General features: G+C 36.2%; 1 protein-coding gene and 1 long non-coding RNA gene across 2 annotated transcripts in view; one reads left to right on the top strand and one right to left on the bottom strand.

Moving 5' to 3' along the window:
* Positions 1–19594, top strand: part of LOC138404264 (uncharacterized) — a 99380-nt gene that overhangs the window by 42992 nt on the left and 36794 nt on the right. The gene's annotated exons all lie outside the window — the stretch shown is intronic.
* Positions 1668–19385, bottom strand: Cdk9 (Cyclin-dependent kinase 9). Its single transcript, XM_034982093.2, has 5 exons — positions 18506–19385; positions 17943–18028; positions 11947–12084; positions 11478–11557; positions 1668–2044 (listed from the first exon to the last, which is right to left on the bottom strand). Exons 1-5 carry the CDS (start codon positions 19185–19187, stop codon positions 1834–1836), a joined length of 1197 nt encoding a protein of 398 aa, XP_034837984.1. The 5' UTR covers positions 19188–19385; the 3' UTR covers positions 1668–1833.

Raw genomic sequence — 19594 nt, 5'->3', positions numbered from 1 at the left:
TTCAACAGCTACCTGCCTACTTCTATGAAGGAATGAACGAAATCTTTTGAATTAGATTAACTAAATTATATTGTTATCCTCTAAGTACAACTAAGTATATTCAACTGGCTTCCCGTAGCTCAGGGAATCCTAGTTCGGGGGCCAGGAATATCGACTATTAATGTTTTTTTTTTGTCTCTCTTTTATATCTACCTACATCTAATAAGAAAACTACTTATTTGTTTTAATGTTTAGTTGTTAACTGTAATCTGTTTATGTAGGTATTTATAAGTAAGTTATTCACATTAATTGTACCTACCTATTTATATTCGGGCGAAAGACTGGCTTCCCATAGCACAGGGAATCCTAGTTTGGGGGCCAGGAACTTTGCATTGCTACTACCAGGGTCATGTACTTATATATACCTTGTAAATTTTTATCAAATAAAGATTATTTATTATTATTATTATTGCGGAAAACTCCTGTTAGTTAACGGATCTAAATCTAGTGCTATCCTTTTCCGCAAGCAACATTATGAAAGGGATATATAGCAATAGATTTAGACGTGTCATTTTAATTTAGTTTATAGTTTGTGTACAACGAAATTATCCCCAATGATAGATTTGTTTTCTCTATTTAAATGTTTTATTTCTTACTAGATGATGGATGTAGGTTTTTAAGGTTAGTTTCCTGTGGGAACTCATCAATTTTCCGCGATAAAAAGTAGCTATACCAAATTTCGTCAAAATCGGTTGAACGGTTGAGCCGTGAAAAGCTAGCATACAGACAGACAGACACACTTTCGCATTTATAATATTAGTATGGATATGGATTTCTTCTTTTATGCCCCAAAGCACTTTAAAACTTGTTTTATTTCATTTTATTTATTAATTTTACTAAAGTATTATAACTCGCCAACTTTATATATTCTATGCCACTGACGTTTGGTTAGTATAAAAATAAAATTTATACGAATAAAATTCATACGAATAAAAAAGATTTTCATTTTCATTTTCATTTTTTCATAAAAGGCGGTCACTGAAAATCAGCGTTGGGGCGTCTGGTACCTCAGATATTTGCTATAGAGGTTTGTGTCCCGCGTGTGAGGGGCCCGACGTCGACGTTGCACTGCTGTACAGCCTACACCATGTATATGATACCTCGAATAAACATTATTCTATTCTATTGTTTGGCTTGATCAAGCGGCTTGATGCGCCCATCAAGCAGCAAGAGGCACTTTCCCCATTTCTTCTTACGTGATCGAGGTTCTCATTTCTTATAGGTAGTCCAGAGGGGCATAGGTTTATTAAGGCAGTCAAGGGCTAACTTGTATCTGAATAGAAAAAAAGGTGGTCAAACAGGGATTTCTGCCAAAATACAAGGGCGATTTTATTTTCCAACGGCCTCACAGGAACTTGTTGATCCGCCTCTTGAATAACCCCATGTTGTAATTTAATGGGGAGTCCGCCAAAGCAAGATTATTTTTTCAATAAGAATATTAGCCATCTTAAATCCATACTTCCATACTAATAATGCAAATGTGAAAGTGTGTCTATCTGTCTGTCTGTCTGCTAGCTTTTCACGGCCCGGGTTTAACCGATTTTGATGAAATTTGGTACAGAGTTAGCTTACATCCCGGGGAAGGACATAGGCTACTTTTTATCCCCGAAAATCAAACAGTTCCGCGGGCATCGTCTAGTGACTAATTTCTCCTTTCCCCTCCAACTAAGCGTCAAGCTTGTGCTAGGAGTAGGCACGACAATAGTGCAACGGGCGGGGTTTGAACCGTCCACTCCTTTACCCGTTGAGCTATTGAGGCTCTGAAGTCTAGACTAGTTGGTCACCACGTCTGGTCTAGAACACTCTATCCTGGTAGCCGGAGTCCTGCGCGGGCTTGGGCTGCACCCCCGGCACGTGGTGGTGGTGCCGCAGGTGGCCCGGCCTGCGAGGAGGCGCCAGGTACTCGAACATGCTCTGCGTGTGCTGAGCCAGCATGCTGGCCAGGTCGCAGGGCATTGGGTCCGTCCAGAAGAAGTCGTGGTTTAGAGCTGTGTCTGCATCATACCTGCAACAAGTTCACTTACTAGGTTTTTATTTTTTTATTTTTAGGGTTCCGTACCTCAAAAGGAAAAACGGAACCCTTATAGGATCACTTTGTTGTCTACTACAGGGTAGGTACTTCCCGTTGACCTAGAATCATAAAATTTGGCAGGTAGGTAGGTCTTATAGCTGACATTCGGGGAAAAACTGAAAACCGTGAATTTGTGGTTATAATAAATAAAATAAATAAAATAAAATAGCCTTTATTCTCTGATACAATAATTATACATCTTATATTACTAACTAACCGTATTACTAATTTCTTATTTCCTATTATTTAATTATCCTATCCTATATAATTTATTCTAAAAATTGGTAACACCAGCAATTTACAGATCAGGTTGTCCTCTTTGGACATAGGCCTCCTCTAGACTTCTCCATTTTTTCCTATCTAACGCCAATCTGCGCCAACCCTTTGGCAGGTCATCCTCCCATCTCCTCTGTGGCCGTCCTCTCGCTCTCTTCCCATCTCTAGGGTACCAGTAAGTGACCTCTTTGGTCCATTTATCCCTTGGAGATCTGATCACATGGCCCGCCCAACGCCATTTAAGTTTCTTGATTCTTTTTGAGACATCTGTCACACCTGTGATCTTTCTAATTTTAGTCAGTCTCCACTTGTCTTTCAGTTTGATGTGCAGCATGCTTCTCTCTATCCCTTGTTGGCATACCTTTATTTTCTGATTGTGAGCTTTTGTCAGACCCCATGTTTGACAGCCGTAAGTATTGGTAGGATGCACATGTTAAATACTTTACGTTTAGTTGGCATTGGAATATCTTTGTTTTTAAGTATTTCTTTCAGCGACCAGTAGCGAGCCCAGGTGTTATTAATTCGTCTTTGCAATTCTTTGTCCATCTGTAAGTTTGGTGCAATTACTTGACCTAGATAGACGTATTCATTCACATACTCTATGTCCTGATTATTTATGTTAACTTTTTGTTGATGCCTATTGGTCATAACCTTTGTTTTGGTGGTGTTCATTGTCAAACCTGCTTTTTGACTCTCTGTAGCTAGTTGTTCAAGCATTTCTTGTAGAGTGACTGGGTCCTCGGCAAATAGTACCAGGTCGTCTGCAAACCGCAGGTGTGACAGTTTACATCCATTAATATTTATTCCCCACCCTTCCCAATCTAGATTTCTAAAAATTTCCTCTAACACAGCCAAAAAAAGCTTTGGAGACAGGGGATCACCTTGTCTGACTCCTTTTTGGATCTTAAATTCCTCTCCAAGTTTTTCTAATTGTACTTTTGCAGTACTGCTGCTGTATATATTATTTATAAGTCTGATGTATTTCCTTTCTATTCCCTGGTTGACCAAGGCTTTATATATGTAGTTATGAGAGAGAGAATCAAATGCCTTATTATAGTCTACGAAAGAAATATAGTATGGTTTTCCATACTCATTATATTTCTCTACTATTTGTTTCACTACATGCATGTGGTCTGCTGTTGAGAAATCAGCTCTGAAACCCGCCTGTTCTCTTGGTTGTTCTGCATCTAGTTGTTTAGTGAGCCTGCCTAATACAATTTTTGAAAAAACTTTGTATATATTTGTCATGAGACTTATTGGTCTATAGTTGTCTATTTTATCTTTATCCCCCTTTTTGTGAATCAGTATTATGGTTGTCTTTGTCCATTGTTCCGGTACAACCTCGCTGTCTAAGATTTCGTTAAATAGACTAGTTAGTGGTTTTAGTATTGCATCTAGTGACCCCTTTAGCAATTCATTGGTTATTCTATCTTCGCCCGGGGCTTTATGGTTTTTTTGTGTCAGTATGGCTTGTTTTGTTTCATTTTCTAGTATGTAAGGAATTTCCTCCTTGTTTGGGGTTTCGATTACTACTGGTAAATCGGGTGAACTGTATAGGTTTTTGTAGAAATTCGTAGCGATTTTGCTGATCGTTGTTCTTTTAGATGTTGTATATTCCTTGTTCTCTTTATTTTTTCCCTTCATTTTCGGTATCCAAGATGAATGATCCTTGAGTTTTTTCAGCGTTCTTTTGATTCCTCCTGTTTTTTCGATCTCCGATTGAATTCTGTTGAAACGTATTTCTTTCTTATGACCTCTTATACTTGATGTGATCTTTTTACTTAGTGCTTCTATCTTTTTAATGTTCTTTTTCCTGTCTACAAACAATTTTCCTCTTTCTTTTATTAGAGTTCTGGCGTTTTGTCCTATTTTGTCCATTTTGTTTAACTTGCTCATGTGTTTTAGTTCAGTTCCTAAATTGGTTAAAATTTTTTCAAGTTTATTGTACTTCTCTTGGACCGAATCGTCATTTACAATTTTGTTCATTTGTTCTTTTACTTTATTGAGGATGTTTTCTGGGATTGGAGTTGCTATTTGATCTGTAATGTTTTTTATGTGTTTCCTTGTTCTTTGTTTGCTTGTGATTCCTAAAGTACCTCTAACCATTCTATGGTTTGTACTGAAGTTTAGTTGGTTTACTATACCTACATCATTAAAGAAGCCAGGGGTGTTAGTTAATATGAAATCGATTTCGTTTTTGGTTTTACCATCCGGTGAGATCCATGTCCATTTCCTATTTGTTTTTTTCTTATAGTAGGTATTCATGATTCTTAAATTGTATTCGAGCGCAAGGTCAATTAGTTTTTGTCCATTTTTATTACGCCTACCTTGACTGTAGGGTCCAATGATGTTAGTTTCTCCATCTTGTTGGCTACCTATTTGACTGTTGAAATCTCCCATCACAATCTTGTTTTTATTTGTTTCTTCTATAGTATTACGTAATGATGTATAAAATAAGTTCTTCTCTTCGTCGGTTGCTTGCTCTGTGGGCGCATATACTTGTATTATGGACCATGGCTCTTTTCCATCTTGGATAGACAAGTCTAAGATGGCAATTCTTTCCGATTTGCTTCTAAATTGTATGATGGCCTCTTTTAAATGGCTTTTGACGATAAAACCTACACCATGTAACCCCTTCGTTTCTCCTTTGTAGTAGAATATATAATCTTTATACTCTCTCACTTCTTCTCCTAATCGTCGTATTTCGCTCAATCCTATTACATCACATTTTATTCTTTCTAATGCATATTCCAGTTCCATGAGTCTATCGTCTGTTCTGAGTGTCCTTGTATTTAAAGTTGCTATAAATAGTTTATTTTGATCTTTTCTTTTCATTGAATTTAGTAAATGTTTAGGTTTTGATATTTTTCCTGCTTGTGTTTCGTCTTCTAGAGGGTGTTGGTCTGACGTCCCAAGGTGACCAGCCTGGTTGGGACCTTTCTTTGTTGTTGTGTTATTTTCCGTTTGTGACTTATTAGTTTTCCGTTCGTTGCTGGTGTTACTTGATTGCTAATTCGCGCTGCTAGTTCCGCTAAAAGAGAGTGATCTCGTTTTGTCGAAATAGTTAATTCGGCTCATTTTAGTCTTGTTGGTGTTCTTTGTCGTTCTCGTCGTTTGGTGTGGTTGGCGACTTTGTAGGCGACCGCTTCCTTTTATCTTTCTTTGCTTTAATTACTAGTCGGTCGTAAACAATATATGCTTCATTGCCCTTGTCTAGTTCTTCTTTTAGTTGAGCTTTTAATTCTTTCCTCTTTAATAATACTTCTTTGGGATAATCCTCTGTTATATATACATTTTCTGGTAAATATTTCTTATTTCTTAAAAGCTCCATTTTCCGCCAGTATAAAGTGAGCGTCATGCATATGGGCCGCGTTTTACCCTCGATTTTCTTTCCGATTCTTTGAACGTTACTAATCTCCCATTTGTCCCAAGCTTCTATGCCTGCTTTGTCACTGACGACGTTCAAATCTGAGATGATATGTTTCAGTAAATCAGGAAAATTAGTTTCAGTTTCCTGCACACCATGTATGATTAGATTATTCTTCCTTGTTTGTCTTTCTAAATATTGTGTTTTTGTTTTCAATGTTTCTACGTCTAGTTTCAGTCCAACTATGTCATCCACAAGAGGTTTTAGCTTCTCATCCATGGTTGTAATCATATTTTGGTTTATAACAGCTGTTTGTTGGCTCATCTCCTCTTTCATTGTATTCCAAAGTAATTTAAATTGAGGATCCATTGTTGTTTACAAAAAACTACCAAATTGGTAGCTTTTCTTGGTTTTGTGTTTTGGCAACACTTACTCCAATGTCAGATGTCAGCCGGTATGTAACTCAATGTCACTGTCAAATATGTTTACTAATGGATTCTAACCTCTAAAAAAAACGGGGTAATATCTCGTTTATTTTTCAGTCTTCTCTTTTGTAAATTAGTTTTGATCACTGTGTAATCCGATTTCGTGTCAATTTCAATGTGTAAATTCACGGTATGTATGATGATCAATCGAGTTTTAAACACTGTTTTGGAATTTAAATTACGAGAGATCTCGTTACGCAGCTAACTGTTTGACAGCCGGAAACGGAAAACCGGAAACGGAAACGGAATTTGTGGTTACATCACACAAAAAAAATTAAATGGTGGTCATGAACTAATTAGTAGTATTAGTAGTTGGTTTGTCCTTCAATCACATCGCAACGGCGCAACGGATCGACGTGATTTTTTGCATGGATATATTTAAACACCTGGAGAGAATCAAAGAATTCCCCGAGGATTTTGAAAAACCTAAATCCACGCGGACCAAGTCGCGGGTATAAGATAAATGGTTAGAGTTGCTATTTATTTCTTGAAATTGCTACTAAACTCTTTAGATTTTGCTTAAGAATTAATTCTAAACCATTGACATTTTATTTGTAAACAGAGGCACGTCAAAATGATAGGCAAAATACTACAGACGTAACAGATAATATATAGCAGCTAATCCAAAGGTCTTACATGGTGAAATTGATTTTATTATATTTTAGAAGTAAAGTAATTGTAGATTTAAATAGAGTATAATGTGGAATTTTGAAGTGTATAAATTTAAAACTAAAGTTTAATCTCTATTGTCGACTCTATTGAATTTGAGTTTTATATGGTATCATTATACTTATGGAAAGGGTAGCCAAAGGGCTATAAATGGCTCTGCTTTGACGGTAGACATGATTAATTTTCCTATTTTTAATAAGAAGCTGTGACATACCTACAGGTACGAATATTGTTGATTTTATATTTCTATTGTTATACTATGTATGTTGTTTTATGTGTTGGTTAATGTGTAATTTGTTATACATCTGGTATTCCTTTGTAATAGTTTATGCTTATACCCTATGTGGGTTGGATATGTTATGGTAATACCTACCATAGTTGTATCTATTTTTCAATAATTGTGAATAGACACCGCCGAGTTTTTTCTTGCCAGTTCTTTCTCTCGGTAGATATGCTTTTTCGAACTGGCGGTAGATTTTTCTTAAAGGAAATAATAAATTATTTAATGATAAAGCAATAAGTAATGGTAAAGATAAACTTTGATTTGGAGGGAGTTTTTCCCTGAATAAAACAGTTTATTTCCTTATACAATCTTTTATTTTGTCTCCTACCTACAACCACGCCCTAGCTTATTGATAACGAACTAAGGTTTAGGCTCTCAGTAGGTTATTTCCTGACTCTATTGTCTCTATATTTACTGATGCTAATCTAGCATCAGAAGTGGGATACGATATGGCTGAATTGTGCCTTTTCTAATGCAGTTTGTACAAGTTTCAGAAATACCGGCGAATTCGGATGGCTTTGTGAAAAGCCATCAAAGATGTTCCAACAGGCGTTGTGATGACTGACGTCCACGAGAGGTACCACAATGGACATTGGATACCCTAAATCTGGAAATCTTAATATGAAAATATGGTATGAAAAAAAAAAAGTGAAAGTGAATTAAAACTTTTTTGCAAGACAATTTTTCAGGCAGGTAGGCCTTAGAAAGTTTTATTGCGTAATCATGGACCTATTAATACTCTGTGTAATGTAGTAACACAGTTTCATAGTACCTGTCGTCATTTTATTTGTTTTAAATCTAATTGTATTATAGAAATAAAGATGTGGGTACTAAATAAATAAAATTTTTGCGGGTAATTTTGTGTTCAGTATAGATGTTCTGTTTCAATGACTCAGATTAATGTTTGAAGGTGTTTAATCGCATGATGTCCCAGCTAGTAACACAAATCGATATTACGTAAATTAATGTTAAAAATTTGCAGGTAGTTAGTTGGTATGGAATTTTTATTAAATGATCATACGATAAAATGTGGTTAAATGTCAGACTGACCGAGCGGTGAAAAACTAAAGCAAGTTTGTCAGTAAATATTTACTGATGATTAATTTGTGTTCTATTTTAATTTACGTCTGACGTCTAGCCGTATATTCGTAATTTATATGATAGTGATGTTGACATTGAATCATTGAATATTGTTTTACGAGTGTTGAGTCATCTTACTTTTTTTTTAGTTATGTTCTTGAGGCATTTCCTATGTAAGTACTTCGAGAACGAAGTACTTTTCAGGTTGGCCGAATAGATGTATATAATTTATTTATGTGTTACATAATGACAGAGAGAAAAGAAGGAAAAAAAAGAACAAAAAAAAAAAAAAAAAAAAAAAAATTTTTTTTGTTGTAATTTTGTTTCAAATTAAGAACAATACAGAAATACATATTGCATCATTCGTTAAATATTGATGATTCATTGATCAGAAACGCGATTAGCGTGGCCATTTTTGTAAATTTGCTATTGACTTTGCATCGGAGTTCTCACTCGCGAAACGTAGAGATGAAAGATTTGTGATACCTACCTACAATAATTAAGAAATTTTGTTGGAGTTTATTTTTGTAGTTTTTATATAAGGATAGGTTAGGCTGCTGATGTCTTATCCTGTTGCTAAGTCTAGTAGCTACTGATTGTTTGATGTCATTGTTTTTTTATATATACCCACCGTTATGTAATGTGATGTAATGGAGCTGCCAATCCACACTTGGCCAGCGTGGTGGACTATGGTTAAACCTGAAACTTAAATTTAGAATATTGGAATTTAGAGATTATTGACTACCCACTTGTGTTTAATATTTTTTAATGCCGTATTTTGTTGTTTTGTTTGAATAATACTTTTGATTTTTTGACGTTTTTGATGTTTGAAGTGTTTAACTATTTTTGATATTGATTACTTCTTTGACGATCTTTTTAATGTAAATTATTTTTGTGGTATTTTTTGACATTTTAGTTTTTGATACCTACCTTTATGTTTTTATTTACGATCTTTTTGGATTTTTATATTTTATTGTGGAAAAATGTTTTGGTATTTATTTAAAAAGGAAGGTTGTTGGCACATCATTGGATGTGGGAAGCAACAAATGTTTTTGTATAGTCCAAGGACTGATTGCAGATAGACAAAAAGAGATTGAATAGAAAATATTTTTGAAAGTAAATAACGATAATTAGATAAGTTTACTCTTTGATTATTTTTACTTCTTCTAACATAGTAGTTAGTTTTGTTTTGATATATCTTACATATAATTACTTTTTATATACCTACTCTTTGTTTTTGACTTTGGTACTTTAGGAGTAAGAGTCGATGGTATTTTATTATTTTTGCAAAATTATTAACTTGAAATTGAAAAAAAGTTCTTATGATTTAACTTATTTTGAAATATTAATATTTTTGTAACTTTTTCATTTTGATGGTTCTTTTTTATGAAACATATTATTTTAAATTCTGATAATTTACAATTTGTTCAGTTGCAATTTTTCTTTGTTTAATATTCATCTCTATATTTTATTGGAATTTATTTAAAACTTTGATCAAATGTTCGATCAATGGAAAAATTGTATAGTGATATATGGATCAAAACCAATGGTGTTAAGGGACAATTTTATGATGGTTTACGATGTTGCCTTAAAACCAATGGTGTTGAAGGATATTTTGTAGATGATACTTTAAAACGTTGGAACCAACGGTGTTGAAAAGTATTTTTATAATATCGCTTTAATACCAGTGGTGTTAAAAATATTTTTTGATATTGGTTTAAAACCAATGGGGTTAAAGGATATCTTGTTTGGAAACATTTATGTGCTGTGGCGAGAAAAATATTTCTTGTATTTTTGAGAGTAAACTGTGTGGTAATTTTGTATGTCACACACATGTTTAAAATGTTTTTTTAAATTTTGTTGGAAGCCACAGACATGTTGTTTGAAAAAAAAAAAAAAAAAAAAAAATGTTTTGATGTTGTTAAAAATTTACTTTACGTATTGTTTGTTTTTATTTTGTTGCTTCGAGAACGAAGCAATTGTCAGTTTGGCCGTATAAGATAAATGGTTAGAGTTGCTATTTATTTCTTGAAATTGCTACTAAACTCTTTAGATTTTGCTTAAGAATTAATTCTAAACCATTGACATTTTATTTGTAAACAGAGGCACGTCAAAATGATAGGCAAAATACTACAGACGTAACAGATAATATATAGCAGCTAATCCAAAGGTCTTACATGGTGAAATTGATTTTATTATATTTTAGAAGTAAAGTAATTGTAGATTTAAATAGAGTATAATGTGGAATTTTGAAGTGTATAAATTTAAAACTAAAGTTTAATCTCTATTGTCGACTCTATTGAATTTGAGTTTTATATGGTATCATTATACTTATGGAAAGGGTAGCCAAAGGGCTATAAATGGCTCTGCTTTGACGGTAGACATGATTAATTTTCCTATTTTTAATAAGAAGCTGTGACATACCTACAGGTACGAATATTGTTGATTTTATATTTCTATTGTTATACTATGTATGTTGTTTTATGTGTTGGTTAATGTGTAATTTGTTATACATCTGGTATTCCTTTGTAATAGTTTATGCTTATACCCTATGTGGGTTGGATATGTTATGGTAATACCTACCATAGTTGTATCTATTTTTCAATAATTGTGAATAGACACCGCCGAGTTTTTTCTTGCCAGTTCTTTCTCTCGGTAGATATGCTTTTTCGAACTGGCGGTAGATTTTTCTTAAAGGAAATAATAAATTATTTAATGATAAAGCAATAAGTAATGGTAAAGATAAACTTTGATTTGGAGGGAGTTTTTCCCTGAATAAAACAGTTTATTTCCTTATACAATCTTTTATTTTGTCTCCTACCTACAACCACGCCCTAGCTTATTGATAACGAACTAAGGTTTAGGCTCTCAGTAGGTTATTTCCTGACTCTATTGTCTCTATACTTCTGAGGCTAATCTAGCACGGGCATCAGCTAGTCTAAATATATAAAATGAAAAGGTGACTGACTGACTGATTGACTGACTGACTGACTGACTGATCTATCAACGCACAGCTCAAACTACTGGACGGATCGGACTGAAATTTAGCATGCAGATAGCTATTATGACGTAGGCATCCGCTAAGAAAGGGTTTTTGAAAATTCAACCCCTAAGGGGGTGAAATAGGGGTTTGAAATTTGTGTAGTCCACGCGGACGAAGTCGCGAGCATAAGCTAGTTAACAATATAATTCAAAAGTTTATACTACCTCTTGGCAGGGTCCAGTTGGAGCAACTTATCCAATAGGTCACAGCCGTAGGGGTCCTTCACATAGGGTTTCAGTCTTTCCTGAAGTTAAACATAAACACCATTCATCATTTTATCAATAACATATTATCTAAATATATAAAAGGAAAAGGTGACTGACCGACTGACTGACTGATCTATCAACGCACAGCTTAAACTACTGGACGGATCAGGCTGAAATTTACGTAGGCATCCAAAAGAAAGGATTTTTAAAAATTCAACCCCTAAAGGTCCTAATTTAAATAGATATAGATATTTTACTAACAAATAGGTTTAAGGTTCGTGTAATTACCAACACCAATATGATCCTTTTGTTGGTCGAAATAAAAACATTTTATGTATTTATTTTTTTATTTAAAGGGGTGAAATTTGGGTAATCTACGCGGGCGAAGTCGCGAGCTAGTTCTTTTAAAAAAAAAATGATAACTTACCTTGACCTTCCTCTTCTGTCCCTTGGGCAGTTCCATCTTATTGTACAAGTCCAGGCTCTCCACCCCGGGCCACACGTCCGGGGTGCACGAGCCGCACAGTTGGGAGATCAGGATCAGTTGCTGCTGCTCCGTGGGACCCTGGAACAGGTAACGTGAATCAAGTCTTCATTTAAGAACAATTTCAGTTGTACAAGACATGACAAGAGTGGCCATTTAATACCCTCTAAACGAGCGGTCGTCACACTTTTTTGGTCAAGGGCCACATAGGACAATGTGAGATAGTACTGAGGGCCGTAAATGTTTATTTGAGATTTTATTAGAAAACATATTTTATTTTAAGGTACTTCAATAAAAAATAAAAAAGTGAACATTTCACGAATTATGATGTTGCATTTTTTTACAATTGCTACTATGTTCGCGTCTTTGGGACTACATGAAATAAAGTCTGTTCACTAACTTATGCAGGGGCATTTATTATTTTTATAAAAGGGGAGAACACCGATGCCTATAACACGAGTGTAGAACTTATTTTAAGCATCAATGGCTTAACCTAATCTTGGCTGTAAATTTTGGTGAAAAATAAATGAATAAATCATTTATTTTTCACCAAAATTTACAGCCAAGATTAGGTTAAGCCATTATTGCGTTATTACTAGATGATGCCCGCGACTTCGCGTGGATTTACGTTTTTGAAATCCCGTGGGAACTCTTAAATTTTCCGGGATAAAAAGTAGCATATGTCCTTCCCTAGGATATAAGCTAACTCTGTACCAAATTTCGTCAAAATCGGTTGAACAGTTGGGCCGTGAAAGGCTAGCAGACAGACAGACAGACACACTTTCGCATTTATAATATTAAGTATGGATTATTATTTATTATGAAAAGTTAAAAATATGCTGCAATAGGGATGGTGCCTACTAGTCAAAATGGCAACTTTTTATCAAACATCAAAACACTCGCTTCGTAAGGGAGCTTGTATGAAATACACAGATGGCATAGATGTGATATCATAATAGGCCGGCGGGTCACAACGAATTTGGTAACAATCACTCATCTTTCAGGCGCCATAAATACTTATAGCAACCACTCGACGCAGGGAGAGTAGCATATTAGGCTTCAGAAAGTTGCCCTCTATCCGTGCAATCTAGCAAAATCCATATCTGTGATGGTTCTTCTCTCTCTGGGCTGGTTTCCGCACTTAAACATTTACGTCTGTTGTGCGTGCATTGCCCATCTCCGCTGAAGTCTTCACTCCAGCCATCTGTGATGGTTACTGTCATGTATAAAAACCTACCTACATCATTTGTTTACCTTTTTATAATAAAAAGATAATACAAGTGGGTAAGATGAAAAATGATATTGTTGTACTGTCATGCTACTTAGCTCAATAAACACGTTCTCTGATTAAATATCGTATTATTTAACATAATAGTGGCGACGAGGCGCAAATTCGATTAAAATGGATCATAAAGCAGTGAAATTTGGTGAATTTAACCCTAAAATAGATATATGGGACAATTACATCGATCGATTGAAGTTTTGTTTTGAGGCTAACGGCATCATGTTGGATGGCGCAAAACGAGCCAATTTCTTTACTGTGTGTGGAGCAGAAGTTTTTGAAACATTTTTAGCTTTGATTACACCAAGAAAAGCCAGTGATGTGACATTTGTGGAAATTGAAGCTATTTTGACAAAACATTACAGCCCAAAACCAAATGAAATTTCAATGTCATACAAATTCTATACACGGAATCAGAATACAAATGAAAATGCATCCGAATATATTGCACAGTTACGAAAAATTAGCTCTAAATGTAATTTTATGGAATTAGAACGGATGTTACGCGACCGACTAGTGTGTGGCATGAAGGATCGTCGTCTACAGTACGAACTTTTAAAAAAAGATAACCTGCGTTATCAAGACGTCGTTGATGCCATGCTAGCAGCCGAAACGGCGGGAAAAGACTGCCACATGATTCAGTCATCTACAAGTACAGACAGCAGCTGCACAAGCTCAAACGGTGCAGCAGCCACTACAAATCAAGGTTCCTCAGTGGAAGCCATGGATATTAATGCAGTACAGACTAAGACAAACATACGATTATGTTACCGGTGTGGGGACCGTCATGGTGGGGAATGTAGATTTGTTAACGCCACTTGCCGATTCTGCAAGAAAATCGGTCACATTGAGAAGATCTGTTTATTAAAGAAGAAGTCTAAGAAGAGCATTAACTTCACCGATGATGAAATAGCTACACACTTGAATGGCCTTTACAGTATTCAATGTGATACTAAAGTAGCACCATTTGTGGTTGAAGTTTTATTGGAAGGCATACCTGTAATACTTCAGGTGGACACAGGCGCAAGTTTCTCAATAGTCAATGAACGCACTTGGAAGAAGATTAAATGCCAAAACCTACACATCATTCTGCAACCAGTGTCACTTACTTTACGCACATGGACAGAAACACCTGTCATGTTACTCGGCCAAACTAAGTTACAAGTTCAATACAAAGACATCAAATGTACCTTAAATATAATTGTAGCAAAAGGGGGTGGTCCCAATCTTCTGGGACGGGACTGGTTGACCCCGTTGAATATTGCACTAAATATTAATTTTATGTCGAATAGTGATCTTATGAACATTGACAAGACAATTTCTAAATACAGTGACATCTTCAGAGATGGTCTTGGCACATTTACTGGAGATCCTATTACTATACATCTAAAACCTGACGCTACACCTAGATTTTTAAAAGCACGTCCGGTACCTTACGCTATCAAAGCTAAAGTTGAAAAGGAAATTGACCGCCTGGTGGCAGAAGGTGTACTACGGCCATTGCCCTTTTCAGAGTGGGCGACACCGGTCGTACCAATAATAAAGAAGTCAGGTGATGTCCGATTGTGTGGAGACTATCGAAGTACTGTCAACCAAGCTACAGAGTCAGACACTTACCCTATGCCGACAGCAAATGAGGTATTTGCTACAGTTGCAGGTGCCAAGTTTTTTACAACATTAGACCTTGATAGAGCATACACGCAAGTAAAAGTTAGTGACAGCACATCAAAAATATTAACTTTAAACACATGCAAAGGTCTTTATTCAGTTCATCGGTTACCTTTTGGAGTCAAAGCTTGTCCTGGAATATTCCAAAGATTAATGACAGCATTGCTAGCAGGAATACAAGGAGTCGCAGTTTTAATTGATGACATTATTGTGAGTGGTCCGACAATGCTTCTTATGCAACAACGACTCGAAGCGGTTCTAAACCGTATACAGAAGGCAGGATTTCATCTTAACAAGACCAAATGTAAATTTGCTCAGGAGAAAGTTGAATTTTTAGGTTTTGTGATCAATGGAGAAGGTATACACCCCGCTCCGAGCAAAGTGGAAGCCGTCTTGAAAACACCTGAACCTAAAAGTGTACAAGAGTTACAGGCGTTTTTAGGATTATACAATTTCTATGAAAGGTTTATACCTCACAAAGCAACTTTACTGGAGCCGTTGCACAGACTCCTTGATAAATCACAAAAATGGCGGTGGACTGAACGTGAACAAGAAGCTTTCAGTAAAGCCAAACAAATGCTTACATTTAATACTACATTAGTTCATTATGATTTGAATAAACCACTAATACTCACATGTGATAGTTCAGAATATGGTGTCGGGGCAGTGTTATCACATGTGATGGAAGACGGACAGGAACGTCCGATCGCAATGAGCTCTAGGACGTTGAATACACATGAAAGACGATACTCACAATTGGACAAAGAAGCTACCGCAATTATGTTCGGCATTAAAAAGTTCCACAACTATTTGGCTGGGAGGTCTTTTACGGTGATAACCGACCACAAACCTTTGCTTGGAATTTTTGATCCAAAAAGACCTATGCCATCTATTTTATCGCCCCGTTTGACAAGAATCTCTATAGCATTAACGGCACACGATTACAATATTGCTTATCGACCAGGAACTCAAATCGCCAATGCAGACGGTTTAAGTCGATGGCCTCTACCGGTGCCTGAGTTAGAAGAAGAACCTTTATATGAAATACTTCTAATGGCAGAAAAACTAGAAGATTTTCCTTATTCTGCTGTTGAGATAGCATCTGAAACTAAAAAAGACCAAACACTCTCACGAGTTGTTCACTTTCTACAATGTGGATGGCCAAACAAGGTTACAGATAGAAATTTACGAACTTATTGGCTACATAGAACAGAATTGTCTTTACAAGATGGCTGTGTATTACTAGGATGTCGTGTTGTTATACCACAGCCTCTTCGACAAAACATCCTAAACATGCTGCACACCACACATAACGGCATTGTCCACACAAAGGCACTGGCCCGGAGTTATGTGTGGTGGCCACAGTTGAATGAAGACATAGATGAATTGGTCAGCAATTGTGCTAGGTGCTTAGAAAATAGACATATGCCTCCAAAGTCTTCACACGAGTGGGTCATCCCTTCAAGGCCATGGTCTAGAATTCATATAGACTTTGCAGGACCATTTATGAATAAGAATTTTTTCATAGTCGTCGATGCCTTCTCTAGATGGCCAGAAGTGTTAATGGTAAACAACACAAATTCCACAACAGTGATTCACCATTTAAGGAATTTATTTGCTACTCATGGCATATGTGAAACCCTGGTATCTGACAATGCCACTTCTTTTGTGTCCAGTGAAATGAAATCGTTTTTAGAATCCAACAAAATAAAACATGTGACATCCGCACCATACCATCCGGCCACTAATGGTTTGGCAGAACGTATGGTACAGACAGTGAAGGAAAAATTACGGAAGATGGAGGGACCATGGGAAATAAAAATTCCGAACATGTTGTTAGGCCTACGCGTTACTCCATGCTGCACAACAAAGAAAAGTCCTGCCGAACTGTTGATGAATAGACGCCTTCGCACGCTAATGGATACCCTACACCCTGATAATATACAACACAGAAGAATAGAAAACCAAATCATGAATAACGCCCAACAAAAAACCAGAGAAACTAATGTGTCACAAAAGGTCATGTACAGAAACTACTCAAGCGGACCGAGATGGTTACCAGGGCAGGTTGTGGAGAAAAGCGGCCCGTCTAGCTACAGGATACAAACCGGAGATGGTGCAGTGTTAAGACGACATATGGACCAAATAATCAAAATAAAAAACAGAGAGGAAACTCATGACAGAAATGACAAAGAAAAAGAGGATGGGTTAGAAGGAGAGATAGAAAATGACCCTGCTATAGAAATACCAAGCTCTGAGACAGGCGAAGGAGAAATAGAAAATGACCCTGATCCTATAATTGAAATACCCAGCTCAGAGAGATGGGAAGAGATATTAGGAATACCTAAATCAGCAGAAATAGACGTACCGGGGGGGAAAATTAGAACAAAACGAAATCTTCATAATAAAGTTCCATATTCTAGGCCCAGTGGTTCTAATGAGAATATTGATTGAGTTGATTTGAATGATTGATTTGTAAATTGTTTGTTTGTGTACTTAGTTATCAATTTAAGATGTTAAACTTTAATTATTGTGTATTACTTACTTAGAGGGAAGGTATGTCATGTATAAAAACCTACCTACATCATTTGTTTACCTTTTTATAATAAAAAGATAATACAAGTGGGTAAGATGAAAAATGATATTGTTGTACTGTCATGCTACTTAGCTCAATAAACACGTTCTCTGATTAAATATCGTATTATTTAACATAATAGTTACCATTGTTGTGACCCTCTAATCTATAAGCATTTGACATAATTTGACGTATTTTATTATATTGATAATTTTTTTTTTTTAAAGAATATTAGCGAAGTATATCATGCTGACTAATATACCCCTTTCCCATCCAATTAAGCGTGAAGCTTGTGCCAGGAGTAGGTACGACAATATTGCAACGGGTTTGAACCCGGGTGACCTTTCGGTTTTCAGTCCACCCCTTTAACCGTTGAGCTACTGAGGCTCAATTACTTAGTTAATTGGTAAACACCTGCATAATAGGCGACCTTGTCCACATTTCAGCCATGATACATCCAGCGCCCCACATGTCCACTGGAGGCCCGTAGTTGCGGTCACCTGAAATACATACCACTTGGTAAAAGTAGAGACCTCATTTTGACGCTTGTAACGTAGCGGGCTAGATCTAGCCCCACTAGGTACATAAGGGAGAAGGGCTCGAACCTCCGTCCCGTTAGCTATTCCTAACAGGGTTGTGGGAGATTAAATTAAACAGCAATGAACACACAACACACACACCCTCGGGCGTTTATTTAACTTCTTTTAAGGTCACGTTCTCAGACATAACGGTACCATTAGCTTCAGACCATCATGATGGGCTAAATAGAGAAAGAGAAGCATTGTAGAAGAAAAAAGTCAAGGAAAAGCTGACTGATTAATCTTTCAACTCACAGCTCAAACTACTGGTGGGATCGGGCTGACATAGGATTTATGAAAATTCAACCCCTAAGGGGGTGAAATAGGGGGTTGAATATTGTGTAGTCCACACAGATAAGCTTGCAAGCATTAGCTAGTATTAAATAAAAGAGAACTAACCTAACAAAAGTTCTGGAGGCCTATACCACAAGGTGACAACTCTGTTTGTATATTTATTGGCTTGCCCCGACTTTGCCACACTGAATGCTCTCGCCAAACCAAAATCAGCTAATTTCAACACACCGTTCTTAGTAATCAACACATTTGCTGCTTTCATATCTCTATGCAATATTTTATTACTGTGGATATAGTATAGGCCATTTAGAAGCTGTTGCATTACTCTTTTGATCTCTCCTAAGCTGAATTTTACGTTTACATTAGATAAAAGACCGGCTAAATCATGTTCGCAAAAGTCGAAAACTAGATAGAACGTCGATCTATACTTATTGTGTAAAGTTGCCTTTGTTCTGCAAATTTCGATTAAATTCACTACATTTTCATGCTTTAAAAGTTGTAATATCTTTATTTCTCGCAACGCTGTGATGGGAAAGCCTTCTTTTTCGTTGTCCATTAAAACTTTTTTCATTGCAACGAATTTTTTGCTACTATTCCTTGCGCGAGCTTTGAACACTTCCCCGAAGGTTCCTTGGCCGATTTTAGCTACTTTTTCGTATTTAGAAGACTCGTCGCAGAAGGGGAACTCGAAATCTTCAATGTACTTCTCTTTTTCCCTCATATTGAGGATGGTAGAGCTCGTGCTCATCACGGGAGCTGGGTCCCGCGGAGCGCTCGCACTCTGCATTTTGGAAGCAATTTTGACGGCTTTTCAGAAACTTCTCGGTTGAAAACTGTTTCTCCTGCGTCCTTCAGGCTTTAACATCTGATTTGCACGTAGGTAAAAAACCTAAAGTTGTAAGGAATTCATTAAAAACTGACTATTTTTTTGGTAAAAAATACACAAAGAAGAAACTTTTTTGCAACTTTTTTATAAACGTCAACAATCTTTTTTTAAAACTGGTTTTACGGCTCTGGGTTCTAGAGTCAGCAACACATCAACCACAGAGCATAGCAACTACAGAACACTATTATGATCTGAATAAATATCTGTGATACTCCCATTCCTAAAGGATATTGGCATAGAGGATATTGGTCTGTGCTTCTAAGCACATGTCTAAAATCGAGCAGAAAAAAAATACCGTATTGTCCAGG

The sequence above is a fragment of the Maniola hyperantus genome, chromosome 26, assembly GCF_902806685.2.
Source record: "Maniola hyperantus chromosome 26, iAphHyp1.2, whole genome shotgun sequence".
In the NCBI taxonomy this organism is placed as follows: domain Eukaryota; kingdom Metazoa; phylum Arthropoda; class Insecta; order Lepidoptera; family Nymphalidae; genus Maniola; species Maniola hyperantus.
The sequence above is the reverse complement of the archived record's forward strand: the minus strand, read 5'-3'. Positions and strand labels throughout refer to the sequence as shown.